Here is a 26,244-nt window from a genome sequence, read left to right as displayed (position 1 = left end):
CAGGATGGGGAGCTGGGCGAGGGTGGAAAGGGGTTCCTTCCCCCACCACCCCAATCCCCCCCACGACCCCCTGGGCATTTTAGGAGCCTGTCCTGAGAGTCCTGGTCTAGTCCAGAGACAGTGATCTGGCAAGGGAGACTTGGCAAAGGGGGTGGGGGGAGGTGTCTGTCCCACTCCCCTGGGGCTGTCTCCATCCCCTCAGGGCCTGGACAGCCCAGGCTCCCACCCTGCCCTGCCCAGCCTCTTCTAGGCCTCAAGCCGCAGGAATCTCCCCCTGGAATCTCCCACAAGTTTTGGCTGCCAGAGGGACACAGATGGGGGACTGCAGGCACACCCCAGCCCTCCATCCGTATCCTGGAGCCAGCCTGGGAGCGGAAGGCTGGGGCCTGGGGCTTGGGGACTGCAGTCTGGGTTAGACCCTCCAGGATCACTTCCCCTGGCACACTCAGGTCCAGGTCACCCCTCAGGGGAGCTGGAGGAGGAAGGGAGTGTTAATAACTCAGTCATGTAAACAACCCCTACCAGCCTGCCCTGTCACAGAACCGGCCTCTGGGGGAAGGCGAAGGGGCCAAGAGAATCTATGCCAACATGACCTACGTCTTGCCTGGTGCCGACCCCTTCAGGCCTCCTCTCCTCAGCACCCCTCCTCTTCTCCTCAACTGGTGAAAGGATCCCGGCCTCCCCTCCAGTCCCTGGAAGGGAGCCACCCTCATGGCTTCCTGCTCCAGGGATGGTAGTGTGACCTGGGACGAGGCTAGAGGCATCCAAAACCTCATCCCTTCGATGGAATGGGGGTGGGTGGGTGGTGCTCTCTGTCCCAGGCTGGGTGAAGGCAGGCCAAGGATGGCTTCCACAGGGAGGCAGGGGAGTCACGGGGTGGGACGTGGGTGCCTGAGGGGAAGGGAAGCGCCCGTTGGGCGTGTGGGTTTCTGTGTGTGTCTGAATCTGTCTGTGTGTGTTTGAATCTGTCTGTGTCTGTGCTCTGGAACCACCCTCGCAGAAGGGCCAGGATGCTTCCTCGGGTGGAGGGTGCCCTGCTTTCCCATTTCCTCTCCTCCTCTCTGCTCCCTCCCAGGAGCCACTCCCATGGGCTCCTCTCCAGGGCTGGGCCTGGAAACACTAGGAGCACGGGATGGCGCAGACCCCCAGCACACGGGGCTGGAGCAGGTGGTGGAGCGCATCTGGTCCCACTTCCTCTCTGGACAATTGGTGAAACTGGGGCCCTTAGACCAGGAACAGACTAGAGCCTAGACCCTTCTAGAACTGCTAAGGCAGGACACTGTGCCCTGGGAGGGGGCTTGTGTCGGGAACGGTGAAGAGCAGCTTGGCCAGATGAGGAACCGGGCAGGGCAGACCAGGGCCAGCGTGTGTGCCCACGTGCCAGAGCTGGAGAGGATCAAGAGCCAGTGGTCCAGCGAGCACGGGGTGGCTGGCGTGGGTCACAGCGCCCATCATTGACCCGTGAGAACTCGACTGCCCCTGCCAGCTCTGGCACTGACCCCTCCCAGCAGCCCTGCCCTGGCAACCCTGGGGGCACCCCGCCCCATCGTGGCCTGGTCCGGCCCCTCCCGCCCTTTGCTCCAGTTCCCGGGCTTGGCACCTATAGTGGGGGTGCTGCCCGCCTGCCAGGCTCCGGGGCCGGGCCCACGGGAGGGTGGGGCGGCTGGGAAGCTGGCACGCTGCCCCGGGGGAGCCTCTCTCGGCAGGCGCCCGGGTGCCGCGGGGGGGAGGGGGGAACAAAGGGCTCATTCTCCCCGTGCGCAGCCGGTGGCATCGCCGGGGCGTTGGCGGAAGCCCCCGGGGCCCGGGAGGGGGCAGGCCCAGGCGGGGCCGCCGAATCTCGGGCTCCTGTTTCCCCGCAGGGTGCTGGAGGAGGAAACCGGCGGAGCAGCTTCCCCACTCTCAGTTGCGCGTCTGGCGATGGCGATCAGAGGTCCTGCTGCGCTCTCCGCTGGGCACTCCCTCCATTAGCCGCGCCGCGCCGTGCTGCGCCGTAGCTGGTGCCTCTCTCCCGGGTCACGGGATCGGCCTCCCTTCCAGGCACGACCCCCTCCCCCGGCCCCTCGGCCTTTCCCCCCACTCCGCCATCTCCGACCCGGGGCGCGCGTTCCCCCCGGCCCGGCTCCCTCTCTCCCTCCGGGGGCACCCGCTCCCTAGCCCCGGCCCGGCCCTCCCCGCAGCGCAGCACGGAGTCTCGGCGTCCCATGGCGCAACCCACGGCCTCGGCCCAGAAGCTGGTGCGGCCGATTCGCGCCGTGTGCCGCATCCTGCAGATCCCTGAGCCCGACCCCTCCAACCTGCGGCCCTAGAGCGCCCCCGCCGCCCCGGGGGAAAGAGAGAGCCAGCGCGCTGAGCAGAGAGCGGGAGAAGGAACGAGCTCTCGCCCGCCGGCCGGGAGGCCCCGGAACCAGCCCATGGGGAGAGGGCACCCGGCGTCGGCCACAAAGACCACCGCCGCCGCCCGCGCCGCGCCCGGCGCGTGAAGCCCAGGTAAGGGCCGAGAGGGGCCTTCTGGGGACGCCCATAGCAGGGCATTTCTGAGCCGAGCCCGCGCCGCACGCAGGGAATGAGCTCCCCTTGCTCCTCTGGGCTTGGCCACGCCTCTGAAAGTTAGGATGCCCGACGGGGCTGGATCGCGTCGGAGCGGTGGCCCCAGAAAACCCGAGCGCCCTGTGTCACGGCTCCCTGGGCTCCCTCCCCCCCTTCCTGGAGCTTCCCCCAGTGGGCAGACGTGGCCGTGCTGGGAGAGCGCCGGGGCTCTGGTGCCACCTGTCATCCTGCTCCTTTGCACGCACGTTCAATTTTCCCTCCTTTGCCTCTCTCTGGGCCCCAGCCCGCTTTCCCCGCCTCCTTCCCTCCCCTCGGCCAGGCTGCAGTTACCAGCGTCCACCGGCCGCCCTAGCACTGCCGGCTGGACTGGGGCATCTTGACCCATCCCGGCTGAGGCCTCTAACTCGCCTCCCCTGTGCCAGCTCACTCCTTCCCTTGGGGGCAGTGGTGGAGATCCCAGCCCCCAGCAGTTGTCCTGGGCTCTGCCTCAGAAGCCAAGAAACTGTACAGCACCTGGAAGAGGCAGACTCGGGGCTGCCCAGGTGTAGGGAGAGATTCCAGCCAGCAGCCCTGCTCTCCCCCGTGACTCCAGCCTGCCTTGTCTGCACTTCCCACCCAAACAAGCCTAGGTGGGGCTGAGGGCTGGGGGTGGGGAAGCAGCACCCCCAGAACCACAGACTGCAGCGCAGGGAAGAGGCTTCTGAGACTGCCCATTTCCCAGCCCTATTTTACACAAGGGCACCAGAGGAGTGGTGACTTGCCCAAGGTCACACAGCAGGTGACTGGATCAGGGCCAGGATCCAAGCTTCTTGTCTCCCAGTGCAGTGCCTTCCACGGAGCTCTTCTTTTGGGTTCTTGCCCTCTGTCCTTCCGCATGGCTCATGACCAGTTCCAGGCTCGACGAGGCCAGGACATGTCATCCTAGAATCAGCAGTCTCTGCTGAGGGGCTCTGGCCCAGGTGGGCTGTCAAGTTCCAGGCATTCAGGGGAAGGGATGACCTCCCACACTGGAACATCCCACTCAGGCGGGTCGTTCGAGTCTCATGTGGCAGGCAACGTGGAGCCCAGCTGTAGGTTGGCACTTGTCTTACTGGTTTGGGGTGCCTCGGTGCTGCCAGGGCGGTGCCCACTCTGTACCAGGCGGTAGGGTGCTTGAGGCGTGTGCCCAAGCAGCTCATGCCTTGGTGGTTATGCTCCAGGGACCCCCTCTGGGAGAGCCCCATGAGGGCAGGAGAGTGATGGAGAGTACGCCCAGCTTCCTGAAGGACAGCCCAGCCTGGGAGAAGACAGCCTCTGAGAATGGCATCGTGGGACCAGAGCCGGAGACCCCACCACAAGATGGCCTGAACCCTGCAGCACTGTGCCTGGGAGAGCCTGCTCCCTTCTGGAGGGGTGTCCTGAGCACCCCAGGCTCCTGGCTCCCCCCTGGCTTCCCCCAGATCCCCAAGGACACGCTCCCATTGGTGGAGGGCAAAGGTCCCCGGAATGGGGAGAGGAAGGCTGGCTGGCCAGGCAGCAAGGAGGCGCTGTGCTGGAAGGAGGCTATGCTTACCCATCCGCTGGCATTCCGTGGGTCAGCGTGCCCGCCTTGCTACGGCCCACTGATTCCTGAGCATAACGGTGGCCCTCCCAAGAGTGACCCTGTGGCCTTCCGACCCTTGCACTGCCCCTTTCTTCTGGAGACCAAGATCCTTGAGCAAGCTCCCTTCTGGGTGCCCAGCTGCCTGCCACCCTACCTAGTGTCCAGCCTGCCCCCAGAGCGTCCGTGTGACTGGCCCCTGACCCCACACCCCTGGGGGTGCTCCAGAGTCCAGCCCAAAGTGCCCTCTGCCTTCGGCTTAGACAGCAAGGTGAGTGTTGGAGGAGAGAGGGTACCTGGGGGCCAGGCAGTGGGGCTCAGTGGCTCCTGAGCCACCCTGCCGGGGCCAAACCACTCTGCCCTTCCATTCTGATGAAAAGATAAGGTGGTACCCAGGCAGAGGAGGAGCCTGTCAGCTCAGACGTAGTCGACCGCAAGCAATTCCTCTTCTGAGCAAACCCATTTCATTAGGCCTCACCTGCCTTTGGGCCATTTCAGGAATTGACTCATGCATTGTCCACCCAGAACAAGGCCCTGGGAACTGGGGCCTCAGAATGTGTGGTCTTGTCCTGGGGGAGGGGCAGACAAGGCCCTGTATCTGGGAGTGGGATGGCCAGGTGGCCCCATGGCCTGTACCTCTGGTACCTCCCCCACAAGGGACCCCCAGGGTCACCTCAGGGATGAGATGTAAAATATTTTAAATCCAGTGTGGTACAGGGCATCACACAATCTGAACAGATCCTGGAGGACCTTTGACTGTGCCAGGCATTAAGCCTTTAGTTGCTGGATTATGGGGAGGCCTGAGAAATCCTGGGGAAGGATCTGGGGCAGCCAGGGCTATGACGGAGGCAGTTAGGGGACCAGTGCCTATTAACCAGTATGTTCTTCTGTATTTTCACAACCCTTGAAGCCACACAGGCTCACACACCTGCTGGTTGTCAGTTCTGCCCATCCTTTTCAGCACTGGGAAGCAAAGTCAGCACGAGCTTAATCCCTTCTCCTCTCTTTAGGGTTGGTACCACAAGGATCCCAGCATTCTCAGGCTGGCCAAGGAGCCACTGGCAACTGTGGAACCCGGGTTGTTGGGCTCAGCGCCTGGGGGGCATCTCCAGAGAACTGGGGAGGTGGAACGCCCTTCACTCCACCAGAGAGATGGAGAGACAGGAGTCGGCAGGCATCAGAATCTTTGCCCCCGTGTCCTGGGGCATCCAGACACTGTTCCCCCGACCCCGTGGCCCACTTGTTCCCCAGGCCTGCTTCATGGCAATGTCTGGGCTGTACCGGGAGGCGGGAGCCTTGGGTACCAGCTGGGGCCGTCAGCCACATCAAGGTGCCCCTCTCCTGGGCCTCCTACCACCCAGGTGGACCGTTGCTCACTTCACCCACCAGCTAGAGATGGAGGTGTTGGCCCTTGTGGGAAGTGCCAGGAGGACCTGGAGGGGGGCACCAGTGGGCCGAGTGAATCCAGCGAGGAAGTAAACAAGGCCCCTGGTCCCAGGGCCTGCCCGCCCAGCCATCACACCAAGCTGAAGAAGACATGGCTCACACGACACTCTGAGCAGTTTGGGTGCCCAGACAGTTGCTCTGGGGAGGAGGAAAGCCCAGCGGCCCAGCTGCGCGCCCTCAAGAGGGCAAGCAGCCCCGAGGTCCAGGGAGCAGTGGGCAGCCCAGCCGCCAAGCGCCCGTCCGGCCGTTTCCCGGGCACTGTGGGGCAGGGGGCCAGAGGTTGGCAGGAGCTGCTGGACTCATCATTTGGGAACAAGGCAGAGGCAGAACAGCATAATGACCACAGAGGTAAGGGGACAGGGGAGGGCCTGCAGGGGGCCCTACTTGGGAGGGTGCAGCCGGGACTGGGGCTTTGCAGGGAGGTGGGGTCAGAAGTCTATTATGAGTGGATCACACCCAGCTGTCCAACTGCCCACCTGGATGGGATAGCTCTCTGGGAGTCCTTAGCATGTACAGGCCAGACCCGTCCAGCGTGTGGCTCCTATTTTCGTGTGCCTACTCCCGAGCCGTGGCGTTCTGGTGACAGTATAATGACAGGATTCGGAGTGTGGGCTCCGGAGTCAGAATACCGGGCTCCGGAGTCAGAATACCTGGCTCCTGACTTTGCTGATTGGTGCTGTGTGACCTTGGGCTGGTTACTTCACCTCTCTGGGCATCAGTTTCTCCATCTATAAAATGGGGATAAAGACAGCACCTACCCCGTAAACAGTGAGGCAAAGATTAACCAATATCATTCACGTAAACGGCGCTCAGCAAGCACTCAATGAACAGTCACTTTTGTGATTACTTGTGCCACAAATCCCCCATTGGGGGGATTACATCTCCTGAAGGACCCCTTGTCCTGCCTGAGGAACGAACAACTACTCTCTGGGCCAGCTGGATCATGGAAACTCAGTTTGGACTCTGCCAGTGTTAGGACTTGGGCACATCTTGGACCCCTCTGTCAAGCTCTGCCCTTCACAGAGGGTTCTGGCACTGCTTGGTCCCAGCCTCAGTTCTTCGGGGTCACCTCGGTTTCTTGGCCTCCCAGACTGCTGGGCCTGGATCAGGACTCTTTCGCTGGTCTTGCACCCCTGTACCTGGCATGGGTCTGTCTTCCAGGCCTCTGCCTGGGCTGGGAAGCTGTAGGCCCCTCTGACTTCTTGGGTTACTGCAGCTGTGGCCTGTGTTGAAACTCTCCGGCCTTCTCACCTTCCATCGCCCTCCGTCCACGTCGGGATTGTCTCTTCACACTGTCACACAGCCAACGGTATCACTGTGGCTGAGGCGGAGCTAACCCAAGTCTACACCGACTGGATCCTGCGCCCCAGCTGCCCCAAACTTGGCCCATGAGTCCATGTTAGGGCTCAGCCTTTTTGAAGTTTCTGGCTGCCTGGTTCTCTAGTTCCGAATCAGGCCTTGCAGGCCCGGGCCTAGGGGCAGCGCTGGCTCTGTGTGGGGACGGGCTGGGTGCTAAGGCAGGGCCTGGGGCTCACAGAAACCCAGGAAGCCCAGCCTCCTGACCAGCAACATTGTCACCTCAGGACCCCGAGACATCAGGGCCAGCCTCCAGGACCCAAGGCTGCAGGATACACCTTGCGCGGCTCCCCCGGCAGGCATGACTCAGTGCCAAAGCTGTGCCCAGGCAGCTGGTGAGGCGGGAGGGCTGGCCTGCCACTCCCAACCAGTGCCCAGGTGAGCCTGTTGCCCCTGGCTGCCCCCAGCGTCCTCCCAGTGGGGCTCCCTGCTCACCTTCCTCTGCCCTACCTCCAGATTGCCTCTGGGAGGGGAGCAGCGGCAGGAGGAAGACTCGGCAGCCAGCTCCGAGGGAGGAGGGTCTGGCCCGGAGGAGGCCAGGCTCAGCATGGGCCTCGCCAAGCACCTGCTAAGTGCTCTGGGAGACCGACTGTGCCGCGTGCTGCGGAGGGAGCGGGAGGTCTTGGCCTGGGCCCAGCGGGAAGGTGAGCAGGCCCCACCAGGCATTCAGGACCCCGGGACGGCCGGGTCCTGTGGTCAGTGCTTTCACAAGGAGCATGGGACCTCCCTCCCCCAGCACTGCCTACCAACCAGCTGGCAGCGCTGGAGAGCTCCTGCCCCACTGCGCCCTTATTCCCAGCTCAGGCTCTGAGTCAACTTGTATTCCAGTTTCTGGCCTGGACGGGGGATGTTGGGAAGGTGTAAAACCTGGTCTGGCCCAACCCTCTAAGAGCTTTGGGCTTGCTGGGGAAATGAGACTGAATGCCAAGTGTCTGCAAGAGCACCGGGAGGTAGGCGGGTGTCGCGGGGAGCTCCCTGCAGCTTTGCAAGGGAAGGAAGGCTTCCGGGATGGCAGGCGGTTGGGCCCTGGGAAGCTGGTAGGATTGGGGCCGAGGTTAGAGATGGGAGGAGCTCGAGGCAATCAGCTGATCCCTCTGGCTCCAGGCTCTCCCTCCTGCATCCCTTCCACGGGGAACGACAAGACCCTCCTGCTGTCTTGTCACTGCCTGGATGGAACCCCCTGGTGGCTCCCTCTTGTCCCAGAAAGTCCAGCCCCTCCCCCTTTCACAGCCAGCCCCTGTCCACCCTGCCACTCCCTCCGCCCCGATTCTGGCATCATGGTCTGCCCGGCCCTCTAGACTCACCTGGGCTTGTCTGCCCCCTCCAGCCTCGGCACCCTTCGCTCCCTCTGTCTGGAACGCGCTTCCCTTCCATTCCCACCTGGTGAATGAAAAGTTACTCATCACTCAGGGCCGTTTGTGCAGCTGTCCCCACCCTCCTCCTTCCATCCCACTCCTACTCTAGCACCCACCCCATGATGCCACGAGCATTACCATGTTTATGGGCCCATCTCCCCCCTTGTGATGTGAGGCCTGGGAGACTGCACGTGCCAGGTCCCCACCAGCACCCAGCCCTGGATGGGACGAGTGTGTGTTGATGAGTATATGAACGTGTACACACTGGCACCCTCCCACTTACCAACAAGGGCTTGGTCTGAAACTCTGGGTGAGGGAAGGAGCAGCCCCCCAAGGTTTCCTCTTCTGAGACACAGAGGAATCCCCTGAGGAAACACCACTGTGTTGTGGGCTGGGGGGAGGAAGGACTGTTTGGGGAGTCCTGTGGCTCAGGGAGCCCTGGGGCGGGCGCCAGGGAGGTGCAGCCTGCACCGGCCTGGGAGGGCTGGCTGCAGACGGACGGTGCGGCGAGTAGGTTCTTTACAGGGGCTGTCAAGCACTCCAGGGTGACTGTAAGGGAGCCTGTCTCCCTTCTGGGGCAGCCCCTCAGTGGAAACTGTTCCTGTGTGTCCATCCCTTCCTGGAGGCCTCCCACATGAGGTCCTCAAAGGGGCCGCTGACTTGAGGCCCCTCTGACCCTGTTCTCTCCTGTGGTCAGCGGGCCAGGGGCCAGCCGGGACAGAGGACAACCCAGGCATTCCACGTTGCTGTAGCCGCTGCCACCATGGACTCTTCAACACCCACTGGCGATGCCCCTGCTGCAGCCACCGGCTGTGTGTGGCCTGTGGTCGCATGGCGGGCGCTTGGAGGACCAAGGAGAAAGAAGGTGGGAAAGGAGCTGGGGGCTTCGGAAGGGTCGCTCTAGAGTTCGTGGCCAGGGACTTCCGTGGCAGTCCAGTGGTTAAGACTGCACTTCCACTGCAGGGGGCAAGGGTTTGATACCTGGTTGGGGAACTAAGATCCCGCACGTGGCATGGCAAAAAAAAAAAAAAAGTTCATGGTCATTTCTTGGCTGTGGCTCCCTGAGAAAGTCTCCCTCCGCAGCCTCGGCTACCACTGCTCAATGCCCGTTAGAGAAGACCGTTTCCTCTCCCCAGATCAGAGGGCCATGCCCATATCCTTAAAAGAAGCCGAGTGCCTACTCTCTATCTCCCACCTTGTTCAGCTTGCACCTTTTTAAACCTTACAACACTGTGAAGTAGGTATTACTGCCTCCGTTTTCCAGATGAGAAAAACTCAGAGAAGTTATGTGACTTGTACAAGGTCACACAGCTCGTAAGTGTTGGGCCCAGGATTTAAAGGCAGGTCTTCTGATTCCAAGTCCTGCTCTCTTCAAGGTTCTCAGCTTTCTCTGCCTTGGCTCAATTCCGCCACCTCAACACTTGAAATTTCCCAGTGTTCCAATAGACGTGGCCAAAAAGAGTTCCAGGGTCAGAAACCTTTCGGAATACCACATTCTACATGATTGTCTTACATCTTGCAACGCACTCAGCATATTAACGGCTCTGCGTTCTGCAAGCAAAGGATCCTATGTCACTAGGGAACTCAGGTTTCCCAGAAAGCCCATGTTTTGTAGATTCTCAAGGTCCCCGATTTTGATATCATGCCCTTGCTCTTCTTCCCTGACCTTAACCTGGGTTTATCTTGATTTCCTGACCTGCAGCTTCTCCTTTCCTACCCCCAACAGGCTCTCAGGAACAGTCCATGGAGAAGTGTACCCAGGAGGCTGGGCACAGTGCCTGTTCCCTGATGCTCACCCAGTTTGTCTCCAGCCAGGGTGAGCCCTCTTGGAGGGGCGGGGCGTACAGAGGGCAGGTCCTGGGGGAGACCAGCTTCCTGTTTGGATGTCTCTCAGCCCGATCCCATGCTCTCCTGGTTGATGAGGCCAAGCACCATGGAAGTGGCCCCCTGTCTGCAGTCACTGGCAAATTCCATCTCCCCTCTCCCCCTCACAGCTATGGCGGAATTGAGCACTGCAATGCACCAGGTCTGGGTCAAGTTTGACATCCGGGGGCACTGCCCCTGCCAAGCTGATGCCCGGATGTGGACCCCTGGGGATGGGGGCCAGCAGGTAAGAAGCAGGGCACGGGACAGGGCACTGGCTGGTGCGTCCCAGGGTTAGGCGGTGTGTCTGCAAATTCCTAACTTTGGCAGGGTTTGGTCCTTTTCTTTCGAGGGGAATGAAGAGGTACATGGAAGCTGGGTGAAGTCAGGCTTCTTCTCTTGTTCCCCTGGGGATGAGGATCCATTAGAGCTCTAGCCTCTGCCCCACCTCCCCCCACCCCGCCCAGCAGCAGTCCGCACTCTCTGTCTGCCTGGAGGTCCCACCCTCTCTGTGCTAGTCCCAGCATCTTGCTAGAGCTGCTGGAGTCCCGTCTTTCCACTCCCCAGGCGCAGGCTCCTACAAGTGGAGTGTCGGCCCACCTTCTCAGTATTCCCCGCACCTGACACAGAGCAGGTGCTCAGTGTGCGTTTCACAAAGTTTTTATGAAGTTCATGTTTTTATTATAAAAGTCATTTATTCAAGAGAGGGTTTGTCAAATGCCTTTTGTGTGCCAGGCACCGTACACATTCCCACTGTGGAAAATTTGGAAAATACAGACAAGGATAAGGAAGAAAACAGCAGTGGCTTACAATACCACCGTTACCATTTTGACGTATTTCTTTCCAGTCATTTGCTTGTATATTTATTCCAGCCTCTTTTGAGTATAGACTCTCAACCACTGCGCCACCAGGGAAGCCCTTGAGTATACTTTAGATCGTGCTGTATGCGTAAGTCCATGGGCAACTTTTTTCCACCTAACGTTGTATCGTATGACATTTCGCTCCTTGTAAACACGACTTTAGGACTTAACATTGAGTCTACTGTTAATACCTGTGGGTTGAATTGGATTGAGATGCATTTGCCATTTTTAAATCTCTGGTTGGATGGGGGTGGGTGGCGGCTGGGTTTAACAGAAGGAGCCGACGGAGAAAACTCCCCCAACTCCACAACCTTCCTGCAACAGGGATACCAACAGGACCAAGGACATTAAAGAGGGTGAGCAGCCCCCTGCGCCTTGCTCAGACTGTGCGGGGGAGGCTGAGCCAGGCTGGAATCCCCAGGAGAGATTGGAATGGCTTTAGCCATCCCCCCAGCCCCCCGCCGTCACCATCTCTCTTCTCAAGTCATTCCAAAGAAAATAAATCTAAATAAAATCTAGGACAAGCCTCCTAACCCCTCTCCAGCCAGACCCCTGTTCTGAGCCCCTCCTTTGGAGAGGTCCTAGACACGCTGGCAGGAAAGCTGGTGGGGGGCAAGTGCATCCAGACCAGAGTTGAGATGGGCAGTGCCAGTGAGGACAGAGCAGACTCCGCCGGGAGAGGAGGGAAGAGCACACGGGCAATGGAGCCTCGAGAGAAAGGTGAAGACCCTCACCGCTCTCCTTCCTAACAGAGACCCCAGACTCCAGAGAGACCCCGGCAGAGGACCGTGCTGGCCAAAGGCCCCTGCCTTGTCCCTCTCTCTGTGAACTACTGGCCTCTACTGCTGTCAAACTCTGCTTGGGGCACGAACGGATACACATGGCCTTCGCCCCTGTCACTCCGGCCCTGCCCAGCGTGAGCGAGGGCCCGAAGGGAGGGCTGGGGGCCTGGGGCCAAAACTGGGCTGGCCTTCCCTGCAGGGTCAGGCAGGTCCTGAGCACGCCTGCCTCTCCGCCCCTCCCTCCCCGCAGGACGACCGCATCACCAACATCCTGGACAGCATCATCGCGCAGGTAGTGGAACGGAAGATTCAGGAGAGAGCCCTGGGGCCGGGGCTGCGGCCGGGCCTGCCCCTCTCACCGGTGCGGCCCCGGCTGCCTCCCCCCGGGGCTTTGCTGTGGCTGCAGGAGCCCAGGCCTCCGCGAGGCTTCCACCTCTTCCAGGAGCACTGGAGGCAGGGCCAGGTGAGGTTCCCAGCTCTCCCAGCCTCACCTACCCTCAGGGCCTTGATCCCGAGGCCCAGGCAGACCTGGTCCGTCACTCGGAGGGAACCACATGGCCTGTCCCCACTCCGTCCTGGTGCCCCTACAACATGCCCCGGCCTGGCCATGTTGGGTACCCCATCCATTCTCCCCGTGTCCCCCTTTCTTTCCCCACTACAGCCCGTGTTGGTGTCAGGGATTCAGGGGACATTGCAAGGCCACCTGTGGGGGACAGAAGCCCTAGGGGCGCTTGGAGGCCAGGTGCAGGAACTGACCCCCCTCAGACCTCCCCAGCCGGCAAGCCTGGGTAGCACAACGTTCTGGGAGGGATTCTCCCGGCCTGAGAGTGAGTATCCCTGATGTGCGGTAGAGGAGCTGGGAGCCCCTGTGATGCTGGGGGGGCATCGAAATCCCAGAGTGACCCTGGGGGCAGCTGGAAGCAGAGCCCAGAGCAGAAACTGGACTCTGTTGCTGCCACGGGAGGAGGGCCTCTGGGCCAAGGAGGTTCCTCCCTGGGCCAACGGCCTTTCTGTCTCTTCCCCTAGTTCGCCCAAAGTCAGATGAGGGCTCGGTCTTCCTGCTGCACAGAGCTCTGGGGGACGAGGACACCAGCAGGTGTGTGGTGCCATAGGGCTGGCTGGCAGGGCCTCCCTGCCTCTCCTCCTTGGCCCTGTGGTCAGTGCTCTGTGCTTGCCTTGGGAAGTTACTCTAGCTTTGGGGGCTTCGACGGGGTCTCCGGAGCCTGGATTGAGCCTGCTGGGCGTGACACCCCCCCGCCCCCATACACACAGGGTAGAGAGCCTGGCTGCCAGCCTGCCACTCCCAGAGTACTGTACGCGCCATGGGAAACTCAACCTGGCCTCCTACCTCCCTTGGGGCTCTGTCCTGCGACCACTGGAGCCCCAGCTGTGGGCGGCCTATGGTGAGTGTCCACTCCATTCCTGCCCAGTCCCTACCCACTTCCTGTCATCTCTGAGAACACGTGCGTCAGCGCCGAGGTCCTGGGGCCCATTCCCAAGTGTCTTTTCTCTACCTCCATACAGGTGTGAGCCCACAGTGTGGGCACCTGGGGACCAAGAACCTCTGTGTGGAGGTGACCGACCTGGTCAGTGTCCTGGTACGTGCTGAAGCCCCACTGCCTGCCTGGCACCGGACACAGAAAGGTGCGTCCTTGGCCGGAAGCGAGGGTCGGCGCAGGCTGCAGATGCGAGGTGCTGTCTCTGCTGGCCCTGGGCCCTCCTGAGCCGTCTCTCTCCCCCAGATTTCCTCTCAGCCCTGGACGGGGAGGGGCTCTGGTCTCCGGGCAGCCAGGTCAGCACCGTGTGGCACGTGTTCCGGGCACAGGACGCCCAGCGCATCCGCCGCTTTCTCCAGATGGTGAGGAGGGAGCCGGGAGCTCTCCCCTTCCCCTTCCAGCCCCAGAAGCTCTCCCTCTGTGTGTGTGCCCTGTGTGCTCGCTCCCTTGCCTCAGGTGAGCTGGACTCCACTGGTGCAGAGAAGGCAGACTGGGCCCTCCTAAGAGGTGTGCGGTGGGGCACACAGAAATTGGGGGACCTAGTGGTGAAATGAAGCAAGCGCTGCCACAGGCTGGGCACTGTGCTCAGGGCCTTGGGTACATTAGCTCTGTTAATTTTCACGACCACCCCGTGCGGTAGGTACTGCTGCTTTCCCAGAATACTGAGGCTGAGTGGTAAAGCTGGGACCCGAGCTTGTGGCTGTTCCCAGCCCGGGTCGCTACACTGTGCTCCCCCTGGGGGCAGGCAGCCTCCCCGCTGCGGGCTCCCGGTGGGGCTGGCCGAAAGGCAACAGGAAGCTCACCTGAGAATCCGTCCCACTGCTCCCCTCTCGGAAATCTGCACCTTATGAGGAGGTGCCCTCTGAGGTGCTAGCAAGGAAGGGCTAAGGGGGGGCAGTGTGGTAGGTGGAGAGAGACACGGGGCCAGGAGAGGGGGCAGGGAAGGAGAAGAGGAGGGGGTGAGCAGGAGGGGGGCAAGGCCCCGTGGTTCCAAAGTCCAGCTGAGCCCTGACTGTCCTGGGGAAAGGACGCCCACCAAGTGTCACCCCTGCTCAGGTACATGAACACACACGGACGTGCAGGTGTCAACGTGGCTGCCCACTGCCACCCTCCTGCCCACGGGAGATGCACACACACGGATGCACTCACACAGGTGCTGGAACATGCAGAGGGGAGCGGACGGCAGCACGCCTTCATACATAGATGGCCTTGTCTGATCTGGGTGTGCCTGGCTGTGGGCAGTCCCTCGTGGCCAAACCCGATAATTCACCGGGAAGGTCTGAGGGGCATGTTCTCACTGGGTGGCCTGGGAAACACTGCTCTAGTTCCAGGTTGGACTTCCTTGGCACCTGCCTGGGGTTAGCCAAGGGTCCAGCCTGACTCACCAGCCTCCCCTCTTCCCGTGGCCTCGTCTTGGAGGCCTGAGCCCTAAGCCCAGGAGTAATTGCTGAAGTTCTAGCTGAAGGGCTGGATGGAGCTGATGGGCAGCTGAAGCGGGATGCTGGGTGCACCTCTGCAGGTGTTCCTTGGGCCCGGGCCTCCACGAGTTCCCATCTACCCAAGGAGCTCCCCGCTCTGGTTGGGCTGGTGAAGGCCCCCAAAGCTGTGCCTGCTTCAGAGGCCTCCGCCTGGACAGGCAAGCCGGTCGGTCCATCCACTGGGGAGTCAGAACTTCCGTGTGGCTGTGCCTTTTCTGCATCTGGGATCACAGAGGAATCTGACGAATGCTTTGGATCATCTCCCCAGGGACATACAGCTACCTGCTCACCCACAGTTTAGCACACAGTTCAGGATCTTCACGGGACTCCACAATTAAGAGCTCCTGGTGTAGACAGTTTCTGAGTTGAGGTTATGCAGGACGTCTTCCTGGGTTTTGGAGAAAGGGGTACCTTTGAAGGAGGGAGCAGAGCGCCCACGGCCAGGGCCACAGAGGCTACTCAAGGCATCTAGCCCTGGGAAAAGAGGGGATTTAGACCCCCAGCCTCAGAGCCCTTAATCCTTTCCTCTCAGCTCCTTCCAGCCGAATCTCTATTCTGCCAACCTGCGTGACCCCAGCCCTTCCCCGTCCTGCTCCTTTCTCTCCCACCCCTACGTCCTCCCCCTGCCCTTCAAGACTTGACCCCTGCAGCTCTTTCCTGTGCCTCTGGCCTTTGGGCAGCCCATGCCCCCTCTTCCTGCAGCCCCGCCCTAGCCTCCCGCCTTGCTCATTCCTCCTTTTCTTTGAGGTGTGCCCGGCCGGGGCTGGAAACCTGGAGCCTGGCACCCCGGGCAGCTGCTACCTGGACGCAGGGCTGCGGCGGCGCCTGCGGGAGGAGTGGGGTGTGAGCTGCTGGACTCTGCTGCAGGCCCCCGGAGAGGCCGTGCTGGTGCCCGCGGGGGCTCCCCACCAGGTGCTTCCCCGGCGCGTGCAGGCGGGGGCCCTGCGGAGAGCTCAGAATATCGGAAGCAGTCCCCAGTGTGTTCTCAGTCCCTCTGAGAACGCCCTCGTCCCTCTCAGTTCCCCTCTGGAGCTAGGCAGAGCAGGAAGTCACGCCTCCACTGCAGGGAAGAGGAGAAGCCTAGTGGTCTTGAAGTCATCAAGCCAACTGGGCTCTGTGTCCTTGGGTGCCCACTCTGCTTGTGCCGTCTCTGGCATCCCCTTGGCCTAGTTTGGGCCGCGCCCTTCGGGGGTGGCTAGTGCTGCATCCAGGGCCTCTGCTCTCTGAGAGCTGGGTGGGGGTCATTTGGGGAAGCAGACTTCAGTGGCACAGGTGCAGGGGCTGGTCAGCACAGTGAGTGTCACTCAGCACTTCCTGTCCCCCGAGACCTCTGCCCTCTCTGCTCAGCTCTGCCACCAGGGGCCCAGCCTGCCCCCTGACTGCCGCCTGCTTTATGCCCAGGTGAGTGTGACACTGGCCGGGAGCCTGAGTGTGCTGCCCAACTCCCCCCACAGCACAGCTGCGCCCAGGGAGGGTGTTCTCGGCAGGGAGAGCCCGGGGCATGACTGTAAACTCCTTGTCGTCTCCTTTTCTCCTAGATGGACTGGGCTGTGTTCCAAGCAGTGAAGTTGGCTGTGGGAACATTGCAAGAGGCTAAATAGGGGGATCCCAGGTGTCTGGGGTTAGGGCTTGGGAGCAGGCAGACCAGTGCTTAGCCCAGGCACAGCTTCAGCAGAGAACGGGGACTTCCGCTCAATCCTGCAAGCAGCACTCTGGACACAAGCAGGGCACCCCGTTCCCTGCCCCTGCCCTGGGCCCTAAGGCCGACAACCACAGTGCCACTGAAGCTCGCACCTGCCCTTTGCAGGCTGGCACTTGCTCCGGCCCGAGCTCCTCTCCATGGTACCACTGGGGGTGCGTCTCCCTCCAGCCCCTGCCCGCCAACCCAGGAGACGAAGAGCCCTTCCTTGGGGGACCTCGGAAATCATTCTGGCTTAAGCAACACCTGCTGCTGCTGCTTCATCTCCTGCTGTCTCACCTGTACCCGAGCTCTGCTTATACCCCCCACATCCTCCTGGGCTCCCGGGTGGCCCTTTGCACTGCAGGCGTGCTGAACAAGGGCCACCGACATCCTGTCCTCTTGCCAGAGAGCTGTGAAGTGTGGGGAGGGGGCAGTATCAGGCCACTACCCAGGCTTGGCTGGAGGGGTTGATATGGGCACAGCCCCATCCCTGCACCCTCCTCTCGCCTCCTTCCTTCTTGATTTCCATTAAAGGCTGTTGTTTTGTGAATGCTGCGGTGTGGTTGGCCCTGCTCCTGCAGGCCACATGGACTGGGGAGGGAGGGGACACATGGACCTGGAGCAGGGTGGGAGGGGGCTGAGGCTGTGGTGACGGGGACCTCAAACACCCCTGCCTGTTCTTCTTAGGGTGGGGGGCAGGGTCCCTCCCTCCCGCAGAGAAGCAGGTGGAGGCTTCCAAGGGGGCTGCCCTTGAGGATACTCCTGACAGCGACAGCGGGCAAGGCAGAGGTCTGGGCCACAGCAGCAAGGCCATCTCCCTGTGTGGCACCAGAGATTCTGGAACCCTCGCTCTCCCCACGAACTCCAGGCTACCCCATCTCTCCTGTCTGACCTGACCTGGAGCTCCGGGAGTCTGGCCGGGTAGAGCCCCTGCCCAGCCTTCTGCCCTCGGTGCCCATGGCCAGCCCCATGCCCACTGGCCGGTCACCTGAGACAGCTGACAGCCCGGGACCCTCTAGTGTGACTCCACGCACTCCCCTGCCCTTGTACATCTCACCACAACATCCTCCAACTCGTGTTACAGTTTTTCCTGCAGTGGCTCAGGGAATGTGTTTTTATGAAATAAATTTTTTTATTATAAATTTAATATACTCTCAGAACATTTAGAAAATAAGAAAAAGAAACCTGTAGACCCACCTCCACTCACCTCCAACCCAACCACCGTTAGTCTTTTGGTGTATTTCCTTTAGTCTTTTCTCCAGGGATCTGTTTTACACATGGATGAATTGGGGTGCTTTGTACTGGGTTTCCTGTGTTTGTTTTTTTTTTTAGTTTATTTATTATTTAATTTATTTATTTTTGGCTGTGTTGGGTCTTGGTTGCTGCGCGTGGGTTTTCTCTAGTCGCGGAAAGCGGGGTTACTCTTCGTTGCGGTGCGCGGGCTTCTCATCGCGGTGGCTTCTCTCGTTGCAGAACACGGACCCTAGAGCGCAGGCTCAGTAGCCGTGGAGCGCGGGCTTAGTTGCTCCGCGGCGTGGGGGATCTTCCTGGAACAGGGCTCGAACCCATGTCTCCTGCACTGGCAGGCGGATTCTTAACCACTGCGCCACCAGGGAAGCCATGCTGGGTTTCTTTCCGTAAAAATGTATTGTGATCGGGCTTCCCTGGTGGCGCAGTGGTTGGGAGTGCGCCTGCCGGTGCGGGAGACACGGGTTCGTGCCGCGGACCGGCTGGGCCCAATGAGCCATGGCCGCTGAGCCTGTGCGTCCGGAGCCTGTGCTCCGCAACGGGAGAGGCCACAACAGTAAGAGGCCCGTGTACCGCAAAAAAAAAAATGTATTGTGATCATTTCCCGGGTTGCTATCTAACCTTTACTTTAAATGGCTGCGTATATTCCCTTAAGTGGCTTGGCAGTGATTTCCATAAACATCTCTCATTTTAAAAAAAGTTAGGTTTCTTCATTGTTTACAAAGCTAGGTTATTTTCGTTTTTTCCACGGGATAGGAAAAAAAGCAAAAAGAAAAAATTAAGGAACTACTGCACTTTATGTGCCAGGGATCTCACTGAATCCCTTATCACAACTTTGGGATCGATATTACTTATTTCCATTTTACAGAAGAGGAAACAGGCAGGCCGGGGTTACGTGTGTCACCCAAGGTCACACAGCAATTTTAGTGGCAGAACTGGGACTTGAACCAAGTTTCCTGACTTAAGCTGCCTCATTTACATTACAGTCTTCGTGTTTAATGGATTTTGCAGATGGGCTTGCTGTCCCTTCTGTCCTCCTCCTTCCGGTACATGCACTTCAGAGCTGATCACATTCCAAGTGGCACGCAGTGACCCATCCTTACCTACACTTCACCTTGTATAGCCGTGCCCTGATGTCACCCCAGAACCCCAAACACGGTGTCCTTCCTGTGGGAAGATGGCGATGGCCCCGGGACAGGCCCTCTCTCCCCTCCAGGCCTCTTTGAGGCCTCCCCTTTCATGGCAGGTCACAGCACCCTTGAGGGCATATTGGGTCCGGCTCCTAGCGAGCAGCAGGTGGACCAAATGTTTCAGAACTCGACCTGGGAATAAAACCGGTCCAGGTAGGAACTGACCCTGAGACAGCTTGGGGCACTTGGTGGCCCTCTTCCTCAAGGAGGTTCAGCAGGCCACCCCTCAGGACAGCCCTGCACTTCGGGCCTCTGCTTCCCTGTATCCCACTGTCCACCTGCTCCAGCCCTGCTCACTGGCCCGGATATCACAGAGGCACAACCTCAGAGCTGGAAGTGACCTCAGAGTGTGTATATCCAATGCTGCCTTTTTTTTTCTTATCAAGTACTTTTTTTTTTTTTTTTTCGGTACGCGGGCCTCTCACTGTTGTGGCTTCTCCCGTTGCGGAGCACAGGCTCCGGACGCGCAGGCTCAGCGGCCATGGCTCACGGGCCCAGCCACTCCGCGGCATGTGGGATCCCGGACCGGGGCACGAACCTGTGTCCCCTGCATCGGCAGGAGGACTCTCAACCACTGCGTCACCAGGGAAGCCCTCAAGTACATTTTTTAGACTTTTTTTTTGGCCGTGCCATGCCATCTTAGTTCCCTGACCAGGGACTGAATCCGGGACCTAGGCAGTGAGAGCACAAAGTCTTAATCACTGGATCGCTAGGGAAGTCCTATTTTTTTTTTTTTAGACTTTTAATTTTGAAATGATTTGAGGTTTCCAGTTGAGTCACAAAGATACTACAGAGAGTTCCCAGTTACCTTCATCCATTAACATCTTATAGAACTGTGGCACAATGATCGAAACGTAAGAAATTGATATTAACACTACCATTAGCTAAACAACAGATTTTATTGGGATTTCACCAGTTTTCTGTTTTAGGATCCACCCAACCACCTTACAGATGGCCTAGAGGGTACATGTGGCTCCTGCAAGGTCACCCAGCAAGCTAGTGGCAGGGCACAGGCTGAAGCCAGACCTCCTCCTCCCTGTACTCTGGGCTACTGTCCTCCTCACCCTTCCTGCTTTGTCCAGGGCCAGGGCTGCTGCTCCCTAAATGACTTTAGCCTCACAGACACCCTTGCCCCACCCTGCCTGCCCGGCCTGTTTCCGAGGTTGCCTAAGCTGCCTTCCTGTTCGCATGCACGTGTGTCCACAGGCCCCAAAATGGCTGGCTCAGGCCTGGCTCCTGTGGGTGCTGGGAGCACTGCACCGCGGGGCCAACCAGTTCAGCCACTTCCGTCCACTGTGCTGCTCAGCCACCCACACCCGCCAGTGCTCTGCCCTCTGTGGGAATGGAGGATGCAGAGCAAACCTGATGGAGACCTACCTTTGTTTCAGGTTCTGGAAGTTTCTATCTCAGACCCCCTCCCTCCCTTGGCTTTTCCAGTTCTGTCTTGGGGTCTCTCCTGACTCAGTCTGGTGTGTGCTCTGTCTCCCAACACCTTGAGGAAGTCTACTTTCTGTTGTCCCTCTCAGAATCTGCCAAGGCCTGGGTACACTCCCTCAAGGGCCTTCTGCCCGTGGGGCCCTTCACAGTTTACAACTGGTTTTCAAGTTTCTCATGTGCTCTTCATCACAGCGGTGACTAGGTCCACTTAACAGGAGAGGAGCGCTTTTCCCAGTGATAATGGGGGGAGTGGAGACACGGTCTGCTGCAGCCTTTGCTCTTCCGGTCAGTTAGGACATCTGGTATTTATCTTAGGCTGCCTCTGAGACTCTCAGAGCCCTGCCCAGACATGACCTCACTCTCTCTCAAATCATCCCTGGGAGGCAGAAAGGAGTCTGGGACTAACACTGTCCCCACTTCACAGATGGGAAAATCAAGGTCTAAACACACACACGCACACGCACGCACGCACGCGTGTATGTGCGGCAAATACATCGACAAGTTGCTCTGCAGTCCTGGGGGCCTGACTTCAGCCCTGTGAGTTCAGTTGTTTGGGACGTGACAGGTCTTGGATAGGGGTAGGGGCAGCAGCGTTCACCAAGTGCCTCAAAACATTGCAGGCCCCCCGGGGATACTCCACAGCCTAATCCAGCACCCTGCCTCCAGGGACCTTGCAGTAAGTTCAGTATGTGAGAAGGGCCTAAGGAGGCTGATCTGGTGTGGCTGGAATTCCCGAGAGTAAGGTCTAGTTCACGGTGGCCCTGGAGGCACATTTCATGAAAATGAGCCTTTGTGTGGTAGCAACAAGTGCTGTGGCCAGGGGGGCCCAGCCTGGAGGGTTGGTGGGCTGCCTGGTGGTGGTGACCCTCGCCAGACAGCCCACAGAGCTCCTCTCATGATGTCTCACCTTCCTGACAGCCCTGGGAAGGAAGAGCTGTTAGGAGCATACAGGATGAGCAAACAGGCCCACAACTTACTCAGGGTACAGAGCCAGCCAGGAAGCAGTGGCTGGGCATCCAGCTCCAAGTCCAGCGCTTTGTCTGCTCCACCAAGCTACTGTTCCCCCAAAAGGGACATGCCCAAAGCCAGCAGGAGGGAAAGGGGAGCCCTCACCGGGGCTGAAGAGCTCAGACTTGGCTGATTTCAGCTTCATTCCAGCTGGCCCTGCCTTCCTGTCCTGAGAGGAGGTTAAAGGAAGCTCTGAGGAGGAAAGATCAGGCTGCGGGGGAAGCAGGAGCTCCCCAAATCAACCCACACACCATCTCTCAATATTCTAGAGCAGGACCCGGCCCCTGCAGGGGAGAGGGCCCTGACCCTGCGAGGGAAATGCGGCAGGCAGGGCGCCGGGAGAATACTGAGGGCTGGGCAGGCTGATCTCTGCCCCAAATCCCGCCTTCCATCGCCAGGCACACCTTGAGCATCCCAGCTCTGCTCCCTCACTCCTCTGAGCGCCTGTAGCATCTCATGCCCAAACCAATCTTTTAGTCCTTGGCTTATAAATCAGTTGACTTTCCATTATATGTCTATGTCCACGTCTCCAACTAGATCAAAATCTCCTCCAAGGCAGGAGCTCGTGTCCTCCCTGCCACGTGACAGCCAAGTCCATTTTTAGTGAAGAAAGGTTATCTGGGAAGTTCTGGGAAGTGTCATTTCGGTCAAGGCCATGGTTTGTTTACGACAAAAGCTGGACAGTGGGTCCAAGCCTCGGGCCCGGGGACGTCCTCGGGCTTGTAACGTCACCGTCGCTGGCCGCTGCGGCGCTCCGCAGCCTGCGGGCAGGATGACATCATCGTCGGAACCGGTGCAGACAAGTGCGCGCGGGAGGAATTAGCTTGGCTGGCGGCTGGCTGCGCCGGGAAAGAGACAGGAGAAACCGATAGAGAGGCAGAAGCGGGGCGGGGTCCACACTGCCAGGGCGCGGTGCCCAGCCCCCTTACGGACTGTCCCCGCCCCTTTACGGACTGGCCCCGCCCCACCGTGATAGATGCGAGCCAGCCAATCCGGGCCGGTCGCGGTGATGCGCAGCCTATCAGCGGCCAGGGCTCGCCGGGCGCTTCCGCTTTGCGAGCGCTTCTGGCCCGAGTTCGCAGGGGGAGGGTGTGAGGGCGGCGCGTTCCACGGTCACCCAAGTTCATCCCACCCGGCTTGGCCGGTCGGCGGGGGGGGGGGGGGCCGCCTTCTCCCTGGGGACCCGATGGCCTCGGAAGACCTGGCAGGGACACTGGCGGCCGTTCTGGGGGGCCGGGGGCTGCGCGTGCAGAGCTATGACTCGGGGCCGGCCGGGGAGACGCCGGCGCAGGTGCGGCTGCGGAAGAACGTCTGCTATGTGGTGCTGGCCGTGTTCCTCAACGAGCAGGTGAGCGTCCGCCCGTCAGGCCCACCGACCAGGCCTCCCGGGCTCGCAGGCAACCCCGGTGGGGACAGAGGACATACCGGCAACAGCCACCGCTTCCTGGTGTGTGGCTCTTCCCAGTTTTGCAAAGCACTCTCACAGTTACATCTGAGCCTTGTGCAGCCCAACCCTGCCATTGTCCCGATGTACAAAGAAAGAAACTAAGGCCCAGGAGCCTGCCTGTCCCATCCCTCTAGGCCTCAGTTCCTTGAGGCTATCTTACGCCTCTTCCTTTCCCCAGAATCTAGCACAGTGCCCGCCGCGGAGTGGGCTCTCTTAAAGACCTGTCCAGTGCTTCAGAGACCTCCCCTGGGTCCCATGGGCAGTAACTGCACAACCTGCGCTTACACTCAGGCCTTCTGACCCCCCTGTGATGCTCTTTTTGGTGCTGATCCCTGTACAGGTTGCTGTGACAACAGCTAGAAGGGGCCGGAGCCATAGGTAGGAGTTGTACGGGGTGAGGGTTTGGGGTGTGTTTCAAAGTCTAGACTCCAGTGTGAGGACTGGCCACAAGCAGTTTATAAACCACAAGGGGAGGTGAGAGCTATGCAGTGACTTATGCAGACTCGAATCAGTGCAGGACACATGGCAACCCTCACTGGGAGGCCTAATGTCCAGCCCCTGAGGCAGCTCCCAGGAATCTTAGCCCCTTTCTGAAATGGGAACTTGAGTGCAAAGAAGGATGAATCACTGAGGCAGCTGCAGTCCCCAGACACACAAGGGCCAGTCGTCTGGTGAGCGCAGCAATTTCAGGGTGTCCCCCAGAATGTGGGTATTGAGCAGCTATAGCTGAGATTTGTTAGGGACCCAGGGCAAGCAAAGGCTGCTGGCTGTGCTGCTCCCCAGGAGCTCCCATCCCGGCTGTGGTGGGTGAGGATCCTTCCTCTCTCTCCCCTCAGGATGAGGTGCTACTGATCCAGGAGGCCAAGAAGGAGTGCCGTGGGTCGTGGTACCTTCCCGCGGGGAGGATGGAGCCCAGGGAGACCATTGTGGAGGCGCTGCAGCGGGAGGTGAAGGAGGAGGCTGGGCTGCTGTGTGAGCCTTTGACGTTGCTATCTGTGGAGGAGCGGGGCCCCTCCTGGATCCGCTTTGTGTTTCTCGCTCGCCCCACAGGTATGACCCAGTGGATGGCAGTGTGGGCAGAGGGCAGTTGACACCGTTTCCCCAGCTTGTCCTCGGGTGAGATGAGCCCCTGTTCTGGCTGATACAAACCTGGCATCTCCGGATGCCAGCCTGAGGACTTGACTCGGGGCCCCCCCTGGGTCAGGGCTAGATCCCTGGGTGGCCCTTTACTCTGCCGGGCCCAGCACCTCCCTCAACATAATACCTTTCCCCCTACCCTGTCACCTACATCACCCCCAGGTGGAATTCTCAAGACTCCCAAGGAGGCAGATGCGGAGTCCCTGCAGGCTGGCTGGTACCCACGAACCTCGCTGCCCACCCCGCTGCGAGCCCACGACATTCTGCATCTGATAGAGCTAGCCGCCCAGTATCGCCAGCGAGCCAGGCACCCTCTCCTTCTGCCCCAAGAACTTCCCTGCAGTCTGGTCTGCCAGCGGCTCGTAGCCACCTTTACCAGTGTCCAGACAGTGTGGGTGTTGGTGGGCACAGTGGGGATGCCTCACTTGCCCATCACCGCCTGTGGCTTTGCTCCCATAGAGCAGAGGGGTGGCATCAAGATGGCCGTCCTGCGTCTGCTACAGGAGTGTCTGACCCTGCACCACTTGGCAGTGGAGACCAAGGGGTTGCTTGGACTGCAGCACCTGGGCAAAGACCAAACCGATGGCATCTGCCTGAACGTGCTGGTGACGGTGGCTTTTCGGAATCCAGGTATCCAAAATGAGCCCCCGAAGGTTCGGGGCGAGAACTTCTTTTGGTGGAAGGTGGTGGAGGAAGACCTACAAAGCCAGCTCTTACAGAGGCTTCAGGAATCATCTGTTGTCCCAATCAACCGATAGGAGGCTGCTGTCAGTGGGCCAGGAGCTGGGTTCCCATGGGCAGTAATCGCACAACCTGTGCTTACGCTCAGGCCGTCTGACCCTCTGTATGATGGCGTCTGTGCTTCAGAGGAGGCTTTGCCTCTGAGAGGCACAGGGGGTTGGTAGAGATCTTGTTGCATGGGCAGCAGGGCAGTTCTGGTTCCCAGGGGGACTTCCGTCTCTTGTTGCCATGGAGCAGGTCCCTGCACTGCATCAGAAGGGACAGTGCCTTCAACCAAGCAAGGAGTCCAGAGCTCGAGGACCCAGTTGCCCTGAGGGCACAATGAGGGCACGACTCCCTAAGGGGATGTGAGGACTTTCTGGACCTGAGGTGGCACCTCCTCATCGTTTTCCGTGCCCGCCTCAGTAAGGGCCTCATCCAGATTCTCAGGCACTTAGAACGTGGAAGGGGTGCTGGGGGAGGTCATTGCAAGGGAGTGGGTCCCTGGCTGAGTAAATAGGTGTTGTTTACTTTGCCTTCCCGCCTAAATGTCTCTGTGGGTTGGAAGTGAGCAGGAAAGGGGGGCTGCCATCAAGAGAAGCTCCTTCCTTCACCCTGCTGATAACACCCAGGCCTTCCCAGACAGCAGGCGACACTGCAGGTGACCGGCTGGCAGGCTTCCTTTGTCCACCATAGCCTGTCTTGGGCCCGCTGGGGCTCCTTCATCTGCCTGCCAGGTGGGATGTGACTACATCCCCTCCAAGGTTTGAGCAGTGAGAAGGCCAGGAGAAGCTTCAGGTGGGCGAGGAGCTGTGAGAGCTGCCCCTGCCTCTCTCCCCCAGTCTTTCTGCCTGAGCTTCTCCGACAGATCCCTCCCGACCTCGCTCTGCCCCCCAGGCTCCTGCCTCTGCCTTTCTACAACTCCAGCCCAAAGCCAGACCAAAACCCTCTCTTCATTTCCCCTCAGCTCAGCTGAATCATGGTAGGAATTATTTTTAAAAAGAATTTTACTAAAGTTTAAGGGAAAACCAAAGGAAATGAGGAAAATATTTCACGCTACTTACTGCTATACGCTCACCACTAACATACAGGTTTTGTTCTGAGCAGGGAAATACTTGACTGGGTTTCCCTTCTGAAGTAACTCCACTCTGACACCGAAGGACCAGGATAACCTCAAAGCCCCCCTTCCCTGCCTCTCTGGGCTGCCATCTTGTTTTTCTGGCCTCTGGGGCTGTGGTAGGAATACTCTTGTTCCCTCTACAGACAGACGTTTTCCAAATGAGGGAGACAAACCCTTTCATTCTGGTTTCCCTTCTCTCAGCGTCTGAGAGACCCGCTGGTCCACATCCACATTGAAAGACAGTGATCTTCCATTATTTAGCCTATAGTAGTTTTCAACCCTGGGTGCCCATTAGAATCACCTGGAGAGCTTTAAAAACAACTGTGGGCCCACCCTCAGAGACGTGATTGATTGGTGGAGGGCGGGATTGGAGCACTGGTGTTTTTAAAGGCAACCCACAGGAGGATGCTTTTAAAAAGCAACGAGGAGGGCTTCCCTAGTGGCGCAGTGGTTGAGAGTGCGCCTGCCGATGCAGGGGACGCGGGGTCGTG

At 59.6% G+C, this 26,244-nt stretch overlaps 2 protein-coding genes across 4 annotated transcripts; both read left to right on the top strand.

The window, feature by feature from the left end:
* The first annotated feature begins 1,633 nt into the window (after nucleotides 1–1,633).
* HR (HR lysine demethylase and nuclear receptor corepressor) lies at nucleotides 1,634–16,996 on the top strand. Of its 3 annotated transcripts, XM_024747715.1 has the most exons (20): nucleotides 2,360–2,490; nucleotides 3,750–4,400; nucleotides 5,140–5,923; nucleotides 7,159–7,309; nucleotides 7,388–7,575; nucleotides 8,984–9,151; nucleotides 10,013–10,102; nucleotides 10,281–10,396; nucleotides 11,284–11,365; nucleotides 11,762–11,925; nucleotides 12,042–12,083; nucleotides 12,198–12,254; nucleotides 12,453–12,618; nucleotides 12,818–12,887; nucleotides 13,064–13,194; nucleotides 13,316–13,435; nucleotides 13,534–13,649; nucleotides 15,513–15,677; nucleotides 16,038–16,166; nucleotides 16,304–16,996. In XM_024747715.1, the coding sequence occupies exons 2-20, from the start codon at nucleotides 3,789–3,791 to the stop codon at nucleotides 16,364–16,366; spliced, it is 3,414 nt and encodes a 1,137-aa protein (XP_024603483.1). In that variant the 5' UTR covers nucleotides 2,360–2,490; nucleotides 3,750–3,788; the 3' UTR covers nucleotides 16,367–16,996. The 3 variants fall into 3 exon arrangements, with proteins under 3 accessions (XP_024603482.1, XP_024603483.1, XP_024603484.1); XM_024747714.1 differs by having other exon boundaries at nucleotides 1,634–2,490; nucleotides 12,042–12,254; XM_024747716.1 differs by lacking the exons at nucleotides 7,159–7,309; nucleotides 7,388–7,575 and having other exon boundaries at nucleotides 12,042–12,254.
* A 4,988-nt stretch (nucleotides 16,997–21,984) lies between these two features.
* NUDT18 (nudix hydrolase 18) lies at nucleotides 21,985–25,163 on the top strand. Its single transcript, XM_024747650.1, is given in 5 exon segments — nucleotides 21,985–22,294; nucleotides 22,297–22,420; nucleotides 22,452–22,677; nucleotides 23,613–23,826; nucleotides 24,076–25,163. Coding segments are annotated over 5 exon segments (1,470 nt in total). The 3' UTR covers nucleotides 24,672–25,163.
* Nucleotides 25,164–26,244: the final 1,081 nt, after the last annotated feature.

Source organism: Neophocaena asiaeorientalis, unplaced genomic scaffold, assembly GCF_003031525.2.
Source record: "Neophocaena asiaeorientalis asiaeorientalis breed wild unplaced genomic scaffold, Neophocaena_asiaeorientalis_V1.1 scaffold429, whole genome shotgun sequence".
Classification (NCBI taxonomy): domain Eukaryota; kingdom Metazoa; phylum Chordata; class Mammalia; order Artiodactyla; family Phocoenidae; genus Neophocaena; species Neophocaena asiaeorientalis.
The sequence above is the reverse complement of the archived record's forward strand: the minus strand, read 5'-3'. Positions and strand labels throughout refer to the sequence as shown.

What these genes read in the sequence shown, in the direction of transcription:
- HR (XM_024747714.1), top strand. Translation starts at nt 3,789, where the DNA reads ATGGAGAGTACGCCCAGCTTCCTGAAGGACAGCCCAGCCTGGGAGAAG. An exon ending in CCAGTTTGTCTCCAGCCAGG is followed by an intron (nt 10,103 to 10,280) that starts GTGAGCCCTCTT and finishes TCCCCCTCACAG; the next exon opens with CTATGGCGGAATTGAGCACT. An exon ending in GACCAAGGACATTAAAGAGG is followed by an intron (nt 11,366 to 11,761) that starts GTGAGCAGCCCC and finishes CCTTCCTAACAG; the next exon opens with AGACCCCAGACTCCAGAGAG.